The sequence below is a fragment of the Penaeus japonicus genome, unplaced genomic scaffold (genome assembly GCF_977035675.1).
Source record: "Penaeus japonicus unplaced genomic scaffold, GWHDUDI00000001_assembly GWHDUDI00000014, whole genome shotgun sequence".
NCBI lineage: Eukaryota > Metazoa > Arthropoda > Malacostraca > Decapoda > Penaeidae > Penaeus > Penaeus japonicus.
Genome location: NW_028234416.1, coordinates 18984760 through 18994759, shown reverse-complemented (window position 1 = coordinate 18994759; position 10000 = coordinate 18984760). Strand labels below are relative to the sequence as shown.

At 45.1% G+C, this 10000-nt stretch overlaps 1 protein-coding gene across 1 annotated transcript in view; it reads right to left on the bottom strand.

Moving 5' to 3' along the window:
- Positions 1-10000, bottom strand: part of LOC122260583 (protein Wnt-16) — a 234284-nt gene that overhangs the window by 44281 nt on the left and 180003 nt on the right. The window contains exon 2 of the mRNA XM_086544041.1: positions 3535-3812. Coding sequence (XP_086400167.1) covers positions 3535-3812 — 278 coding nt within the window. The remainder of the gene's footprint in view (positions 1-3534; positions 3813-10000) is intronic.

Sequence of the window (10000 nt, the reverse complement as noted above, 5' to 3'; positions counted from 1 at the left end):
CCCCTTTCCCCCCTCCCTCCCCCTTTTTCCCTCCCCCCTCCATCTGAACCCCCCCTTCCCCCTCCCTCCCCTACCCCAAACCACCCTCCCCCCGAAATCGCCGAGCGCGGATCAGTTACGAGAAACGTCCGCTAATCAGATCCGCCCCGACAGGTTCGCCGGTGCGTGGCTCCATCGCATTACGGGCCGTTATCCCGCTCCGCCATCGCGCCCTTTTGTTGGGCATCGGCGTGTATGAGCACCGATGCCCCGATGCCCGCCCAATGGCTGCCCCGAATGCCCCGACCTCGAAGTCCGCCCGCCCATTCGCTTCGCCACGATGCCCCGTCCGCCCATTCGCCCACTTCTTCGCCGCTCATGGGAAGGGACGTGGGCATGCACGCCCACCTCTCTCGTGGGCGCCCTCGCGATTCTGGGTCAGGAGTCGATGAATAGAGAGAAAGAGAGAAAGAGAGAGAGAGAGAGAGAGAGATAAAGAGGAGATGAAATAAGAAGAGAAGGTAAGGGAAAGAGAAGGAGAAAGAGAGAGAGGTAAAAAGAAAGAAAGAAAGAAAGAAAAAAAAACATACGTACATCCCAGACATCCCCTGCATCCTCCTCTCTGCAGACAGCAGGAGAGGAGAGGAGAAGGGGGGGGGGGGAGCCAGAAAGGTCCCTGTTGATGCAAGGATCGAGAGAAAAGAGGAGAGCGAAGGGTGAAGAGCGAAGGGTGGGGAGCAAAGGGTGAAGGGTGGACAAAGGACTTCGATGGGGGACTATTATCTTTTTTTTTCACTCTCTTATCTTTATGGAAGTATATTGATCTCATTTTCCTCCGTAGATTTCTTTTTTGAAAGTTGAATACGTTTCATTTCATTCCCTCCTTTGGGCTCATTTGCATAACTATGGATATCCACATGGAAAAAAGGGATGGGGGGGATGGGAGAGAGAGAAGGATAATGAAGATAATAATTATAATAAAAAGGAGTCATATTACGTAACGGCTCGCCCCCTCCTTCACCCCCCCCAAAAAAAAAAAAAAGGATAAACTACGCCTGAATTACTTCGTCTATTAAGAAGGCAAATTAGATGATGGATAAGAAGAAGAAAGCGAAGACAGGAAAAAATAAAGAAAATTAAGTAATGCATGAAGACGGAAAGATGAGAAAGAAGCGAAAAAAAGAAGATTAATGAAAATGAATAATAATTATCTTAAATAGAAAAACAAAGAATTAAGAACAAAAAAAATATATAGATCAATGAATAGGTAGAACAAATAAAAAAAGAGAAAAATAAATAAATAAAAACACAAAGAAAACTGAAGATAAATAAATCAATAAAAAGGACAAGAAGGGCTGAAAAAGATATATGACAAAAAAAGAAAGAAAGAAAAAAAATCAAACACAGAGCCGAAAAAGCTGTAAAAATCAAAATAAATAAACACAAAGCATAATAATAATAATAATAATAATAATAATAATAATAATAATAAATAATAACAATAATAAACAAAACAATACTAAACAAAGACGACCCCCTATCAACACAACTAAAGAAGCGGATCCAGTCGGCGAGGGCGCGCGGGCGAGCAACGCACCCCGCCCGCGAAGGAGAGCGCCGCCCACTCTGCCCAAGCACAGCCGCCCATCGCCCGCCATAAAAGGGAGCGCGGGTGACAAGGACGACCTGCCTGACCTTTCTTGCCAAGTGTCAATTTCTTCATCTTGCGTTTTATTGTCCCTGGCTAAACAGAGGGGGCATCCTTGACCCCGTTAGAAGGACGTCGATTTGGCTCTCTCTCTCTCTCTCTCTCTCTCTCTCTCTCTCTCTCTCTCTCGTGTATTTTTCTGTCTCTGTCTCTCTCCCTCTCTTTGGATGTTCCTTTTGTTTCATTTTTTTCGATCCTTCTCTCAAACGATCTCTCACTCTATCCCTCTCTCCATCTCTGTATTTCTTATCTTCCTCTCTCTATTTCTCTCTTTACATCTATCTCCCCCATCTCTATCTGTATATCTTTCTATCTCCCTTTCCCCCCCCTCTCTGTATATCTCGTAACATCTCCCTCCACCTCTGTCTCTCCACCTGTCTATCTTCCTTCTCTTTCTCTCTCTCTCTCTCTCTCTCTCTCTCTCTCTCTCTCTCTCTCTCTCTCTCTCTCTCTCTCTCCCCTTCTCCCTCTTCCCTCGCTCCCTTTCTCTCTTCATTTCCATCTATCCACCTGCCTATCACCCCTCCCCCCCTCTCCTCCTTCTTCTGCCACTCCTTCGCCCCGTGGGAACCGCCGAGGGAGGAGTCCTTGGGAAGCTGTTTTCTAGGATCCTTCGACTTCCTTCTCTTCTTCCTTGAGTCCTCCTCGCATCCTGTTTCCTGTGTTCTACTTTTTCCTATCTCTCTCATCTTTCTTTCTCCTCTCTTTCTTTTTCTCGTCCCGACTTCCTTTTCCTTGTGTTACGTTAATGTCCCTTTTTAATCGTGTTTGGTTTTCCGTTGTTTGTCTGTTTGTTCGTTTTTGTTACGTTATTTGCTCTTCTTCGTCCATCTTTTTTTCCCTATCCTTTACTTCCTCTTGTTTATTCTCTTCTCTTTGGTGACATTTTTTCATTTTTTTCCTACTCCTTTTTCCTCTTCTCTACTATATTTCTAACAATTCCTGTTTCCCCTCTCACTCCCCCCCCTTCTAAAAGACTACACCCCTTCCCCCACCCCCTCCTCTCCCTCCCAAACTCTCCTCCTCCTCTTCCCTTACTGCCCCCACCTCCTTCCCAACCACCACCCCCATCCCCACCCCCCATCCCCCCACACACACCAGGATTGAGGGAGACACGGCGTGTGTGAAGGGAGTTATTAGAGCCACCCGGTGACCGCTCAGATAAAATCACGTGAGTTTCTGAAATGAGAAGGGGGAGGTTGGTGGGGGGGGGGAGAGGATAATGAGGGGGGCGGGAGGAAGGAGCAGGAAAAGAGGATGGGAAAAAGAGGGGGAAGAGAGAGTAGGAGGGGAGAAGGGAGAGGAGGGAGATGAGCAGGGGGACGGGAGAAGGGAGACAAGGGAGAGGAAGATGGGGAGGTGAGGAAGAGGAGAGTGTGGGAGGGAGAAGGGAGAAGAGGAAGGGAAGGGGAAAAGGGAGAGAAGTGGGAGATGGGGGTTGAGGACAGGTAAAAAGGGGGGAATAGAAGGGACAGAAAGGAGGGGCTTAGGAGGGGGTAGGGAGGGGGAGAGAAAGGATCGAAATGGTTCGTGCCAAAAAAGCTTCCTTCTCGCCTGTATTTTTTTTCTCTCTCTAATTTCGAATTTACAATGTCTCTTTATTTCCCTCTTAAACTCCATCTTTGAACTAGCTACTTAATTCTCATTTACGAATCTATAGACGAAACCTATGATCTATCATATAATGAGTAAATAAACAAATATTCAATAGGAAATAAAAACGAACAAACGAGCATATACATAATGATACCATATCCATTACGCATCTATTTATCTTACTCATTTAGTTAATCATTTTAAGAAAGGCCTTGGAAATCCCCCTCCCTGACTCGCCCTTTGGCACTGACCTCGCTTGAGCGTGTAGCCGAAGGGCACGTCCAGGTCGACGCCCGTCGTGCAGTTCCAGCGCTCGTTGCGGAACTGGTACTGGCACTCGTTGATGCCTCTGCGGGCGCCGGCACTCACGCTCTTGATGGTGTCGGGGTTACTCTGGCACACGGCCACCTGCTGCTGCACCAGCCCTGGCAGGTGCTGGCAGATGCTCACTGCTGACGACGTGCTGACGTTCTGCACTTCCTGGTCGCCCTGGGGCAACAGCGGCGTCACGCCCACCACGCCCAGGTACCTGTCAGGGGCGGAGAAGAGACGCAAGGTGAGTTACTGGATGGAGTAAGTAAAAAAAATAATAATAAAATAAAATACATTGAAAATCATTTCATAATACACAAGTAAATCGCCAGAAACACAAGCATGTAAACAAATAGCTCAGTAAACACGAAATCATAAAAAAAGAACATCGGCCAGAGCAATGTAAATATGCTGGTGGTTTATGATTATGCTTTTATTCCATAAACGGAAAGGACTAGACCTGACTTGGTGAAGTTGGAATGAAGTTGTGTTGAGTCACATGTATCAGAGAAAATCATCCTTTACTGTGTGCGTGTGGAAGACACAGACAACGGTAGACAGACAAGTAGATAGAGAGAGAAAGAGTTATAATAGAGATATATATGGACGCATAAATATAATCTACTTGCATGAATATGTATGATACATGTGTATAATACACGTTCATCTTTGTTCGCAACACCAAGGCAAGTCTTTGCACATCTCAATACACCTAAAAAAAGAAAAAGAAAAAGAAAAAAAAAATGCAGCTATCGGACGCTATATCAAAGTATCGATAAAAACACTTAGTTGCGCTTTCGTAAGTTCGCCGAGCAAAGCATTAGCGCTTCGAGAGGGCAGGTGACGCTGACATACGAGCGGCGTGTGTGCGGTTACCTGCACTTAAATACGCAATTCCGATACGCTTCACTGACTAATATGAAACCTGATTTTTCCGAAACTGTAAATCATATCGAGACAGATTTACATATCCCTCCCACCCTCCCACCCCCCCACTCTCTCTCTCTCTCTCTCTCATTTCTTCTCCCCTACAAACGTAGCCACTCTCTTCTCCCCCCCTCCCCTCCCCTCCTCTTTCATTCTCCCCATCTCCCTTCCCTCTCTCCTCCCCTCCCCTCCTCCCTCTCCACACTCTCATTATCCTCTTATCCGGATTGCGCCGAGATCCGCTTAATCTACACATCCGGTTAATCAGACCACAGTGGATAATCCGGCCATAAACGGAGGCTATTAGTGTTCGTAAAGTATCTTAAGCGATTACAAGCAGATGCGGGACATAAAGAGACAGACACGTGGACGGGAAGGAGGCACGCGGCCGGGCACACAGACAGACAGACAGATTCATCTTGCAGACAAAGACACAACAGACAGGTTGGGACAAATAACCTGATTATAAAAGGGAGTAGTAATAGTAGTAGAAATAAAGAAGTTAAACTGTGGAAAATAAGAAAAAAAAAAAATTTAAATCATAAAAAGAGATAAAGCAAGTGCCCGAGGCAGGTACTTTACATCAACCAAACGACCAGCGGCAGTGGTGGTCGTGCGCTCTACACTAGGCACTTAAGTGGTCGTACTGTCTCGTGGTGGTGAGTGAGGGGAGGGGTGGTGGTGTAGGGGGGGAGGGAGTATAGACGAGAGGGTTAGGGAAGAGGGAGGTGGGGGGGGTGGTATAGCTTTAACCGGGTAATTTGCTTGTGTGTTTTACTTCTTTCGTTGGTTGAGTGACGTCGAAAAACATCATGGCTATAATTATATTGGTTTCGGTTGCATCTATTATCCTTGTTAATAAAATCGCTGTTGCTGAAACGAAATACAAAGACGGTAACGTGTCTACAAACCTAACACGAAACCCAGCCACAATAGGAACAATTACAGTCGCGGTTATCATTAGTATCATTCTTGTCATTATCACCATTAGCATCTTCATGACTACCATTACCATTACCATACCTTTCCTATTCTATTACCATTATCTATACTATTCCCATTACCATAAATACCGCACATCATAATTTTCTTTGGAGAGATACTGTCAGCAGAGCAAATGGTGCAAGGCTTGCAATACCTGTGTGGATGTCATACAAAGGTCTCGTCAGGTATTGGACCAATTGCATTAATGACAATGACATTTTAGAGTCACCATATCGATTCTTGCATACATACTCTTTGGCACTGTTGCATAGTGTTATTGTTTATTTTTGAATTGCACAATTTATGCACTTCATTTCTCATTTGGCTTTGGAGAATTTATAAGTTTTATGTATAATATATATATATATATAAACACATATATAAATATATATATATATATATGATAATAATATATATACATATATATATATATATATATGTGTGTGTGTGTGTGTGTGTGTCTGTGTGTGTGTCTGTGTGTGTGTGCGTGTGTGTGTATCTATACATGTATCAACCTGGTACTGTATAATTATGATAGCGCAATTTGAAACCCTAATCTCTGTATCAGTTACAATGTAATGCTACAAACTTTCCAGGTAAATATAATTGCGCCGAGAAGAGTGGGGAAGGAGGGAGGGGGAGGGGGAGGGGAAGGGAGAGGGAGGAGGAGGGGGGAGGGAGAAGGAGGGAGGAGGAAAGGGAGAAAGAGAAGGGGATTGCGAAGAGTAAAGAAACAGCTGGGAAACGACTCCCGGCGAGGGTAACAGAGTAACTGTAAACCAATATGAGGGGAAACGGACACGCATCATTGTAAAACGGACGCAGTGTGTATAGCGGAACAATGGGACCTCAAAGTGTTATGTAGATGGGCTTATGTAGGTGAAGGGGGGTGGGGAGGGGGGGAGATACGGGAGGGAGAGATGCAAGGGAGGGGAAGAGATATAGGAGAGAGGAGGAGGGAGGGTGGGTGGGTGGGAGAGTGGGAGGGGAGGAGGAAAAATGATTTTACTAACATCTTGAGGAATCACGCTAACTCTCCATCAACAGTGAAACAGAGGTGGGGGGGGGGGGGGAGAGGGGAGTGAGGGGGAGGTGGGGAGCGGATTAGGAATGGGGATGGGGAGGGGGAGGGGGAGGGAGAGAGGAAGGCTTTTATGCTATGGTTGGGTTACGCAAGAAGTGGTCAGAGAGCTGCGTATGGAGAGAGAGAGAGAGGGGGGGGGGTCGGAGGGTAATGGAGTGCCTGGGAATTGAGCATTATGGAAGAGAGATAGACAGACAGATCGTGAGAGAGAGAGAGATGGAGAGATAGCTAAACAGATCGTATGAGAGAGAGAGAGAGAGAGAGAGAGAGAGAGAGAGAGAGAGAGAGAGAGAGAGAGAGAGAGAGAGAGAGAGGGAGAGAGAGAGAGAGAGGAGATATACATATAGCTATATAAATAGAGAGGGAAGTTTAGAAAGAGACAGACAGGCAGACAGACAGACAGACAGAGAGAGAACGACCGTTAACAGAGCCCAACCAGGAAGACGGAGAGTCAACTTGAGCGAAGCGGGAGATTAACCCCAGCCTCTTTAATGCCGACATCTCACAGAGGAATCCCCCGCAAGGCTTTGTTATTTAATCTAATTTAATTCGTCTCCCATTAAGGTAACAGGTGCTGCTCTTGGCATTAGCATAAGTGAGAGAAGAAAAAAAATCTTCCAAAACTGTCTACAAACAGCGACCCACAATTACCCACGAAATTATTCTTGAGACGCGAATGAGAGAGAGCGAAAAAAAACTATATATTCCTTCTTGGTGTATCCCTTAATTGCATTACAAGATTCCTCATTTTCAAGGGCACCCCCTTAAAGATCAAGGTTCATAGAAAACGGGCGTACATCCCCCTTCCTCCTCCTCCTGCCACCCCACCCCCAACCCCACCCCTAAGCCACCGTCTTTGCACTTTTGAATATTAATGCTCAGTTTTACGTTTTTCAATCTGATTGCCTTCCGATCCTAAGGTGACGCTGTCCATTAAAAATTTCTACGGAGCTGACGCTAACGCTACGGAACGCCATTTATCAACCCAGGATGTTAAATATACACCTACACTCACCCACAAGTAAGCCCGGCTGAGCTCTGACGCATGTCGAAGCATCTGTCGCATCTGTAGCGATACCGAGCATAAGACTATATTGCCCTTATTTTTCTAGGGTTTATGAATCCAATGTGTAACTTGTATTATCTCACACACAAAGATGCGCATCTAGTGCATAGGGCTCACCGTCTTTGGGTCTGTCTCATATAAATTCTCTTCTATTATTTTATTCGGTACCATTGTCTCGAATAATTTTCTCTACTCACACATTTAAAATTATACTCCACAACGGATCCAATAACCTCCAAAAAAAAATAAAAACTCTAACCTTTTAATCTCTTTTCATATCTCCGAACAAGATAAACTCCATCAAAGGGCCACAACAATCCTTCGGAGAACGAGCTCCACTCCACTAACCCTCCCAACCTGTTTCCTCCCATATTTTCGACACTTTAAAACTCTGCCTATGCTATTACCCGTTTTTCGGAAGCTCTTTATAATTCAATAAACCTGTCAAACTGTCAACAGGGCCCAAACACGCGTCCCGGCCAGATGAATTGACGTGGAAGCTCCTTCTGGGTACGCGGGAAGCTCTCTCACTTCTATCAGACAATCGACTTAGCTATCATAGTCAAGCGTTGATCCACACAATTCGGCCCTTCTCTTCTCCTCCCCCCTATTTCTCTTTCTCTTCTCTTCTCTCTTCGTAATCTTTTTTCTCTCTCTGCTCTTTCTCTTCTCCTCTCTCTTCATTCATTTTTGTTTATCGAATAAGTCTCATTATCCCTCTTTTTCCTTTTCCCTGAAGCAGGAAGAGAGAGAGAGAGAGTGAGAGAGAGAGAGAGAGAGAGAGAGAGAGAGAGAGAGAGAGAGAGAGAGAGAGAGAGAGAGAGAGAGAGAGAGAGAGAGAGAGAGAGAGAGAGAGAGAGAGAGAGAGGGGGGGAGAACAAAACAGTAATTATCTTCCGCAAAACTCCCCCCTCCCATCCATACCATCCCCTCCTCGTCCCTCCCCTCCCCTCACCTCCCCTTCCCCTCCTCCTCCTCAACCCGTTCTGTAAATACGTCTGTTTAGAAGGAGCTGTCCATCACGCTGTCATAAACGAAGAGAGACGAAAGATGAGAGATGAGAGGCGAGAGGAGGAGCCGGAGGGGTGGTTGGGGGGGGGAAGGGGTCAGGAGGAGGAGGAGGAGGAGGAGAGGACGGCAACATGAGATCCAGCACTTTATCCATCACGCGTGTCACTTTCAGAGAGAAACCTTCTACCGAATGGATGCTTCTTGACGGCGGTACCTAAACGGGTCCGCGCGGGAGGCTTCCAGCCCCCCCACCCCCCCACCGCCACCCCCCTACGCGTGTGGTCCGTCGGAGGCTTCATAAAAAAAATAGAAGGAAAGATTATAAAGAGGATATATATATGCATAAGATATTAATATATGTCGTATGCATCTTGCGGTCAAAGTTGAAGGCTTGGCATTAGTGTGGGGATATATCACTCGACCCGCGTCTGCAAGGTAGGGAATGGAAGGGAAAAAGATGTAAGGTTTGGGTGTGAGAAGACGACGCAAATCGCGAAATTTAATAATAATTATAATAAAACGAAAAGAATAAAAGGAATATAGAAATACTGATCATAATAATAATAATAATAAAATATTAGTTGTAATGCAACTCAAAAATGATAAAAAACATAATAATGACAAAAATTATAATATTGATAATACTAATGATGATGGTGATAATAACAATAATAATAATGGTAGTGATAAAACATAATAATAATAAAAACAACAATAATAACAACCATACCAATAACAACAATAATAACAGCAAAGACAATAATAATAATAAAAACAATGATAACAAAAATAATGATGAAAGCAACAACTAGCAATACAACAATGATAATAACAATAGTAATAACAATAATAAAACCAAAAGAGGAAGACGACGAGGAAGGGACTTCGCCTGCGTCCATCCTCTTATCCTAATCTGCTTATCATCTTTATCACGTCCCGTAAAGTTCCTTCTCATCTTCGTTACGATGAGGGCGCACACGAGGGAGGGAGGGGGGAGGGGGATGGGGGATGGGATAGAGGGAGGGAGGGAGGGAGGGAGGGAGGGAGGGAGAGAGGGAGGGAGGGAGAGAGGGAGGGAGGGAGAAAGAGAGAGAGAGAGAGAAAGGGAGAGAGAGAGATAGAGATACAGAGAGAGAGGCGAAATGTTATGAGAAGAGAAGAAAAGAGAAAAGAAGAGAAAGAAATAGAACAGAGAGGAAACAGGAAACAGAATAAATGTGAAGAGATGAGAAGATAAAAGAAGAGAGGATAAGAGAGAAAGAGACAGTGAGAGATTCAGAGAGAGAGAGAGAGAGAGAGAGAGAGAGAGAGAGAGAGAGAGAGAGAGAGAGAG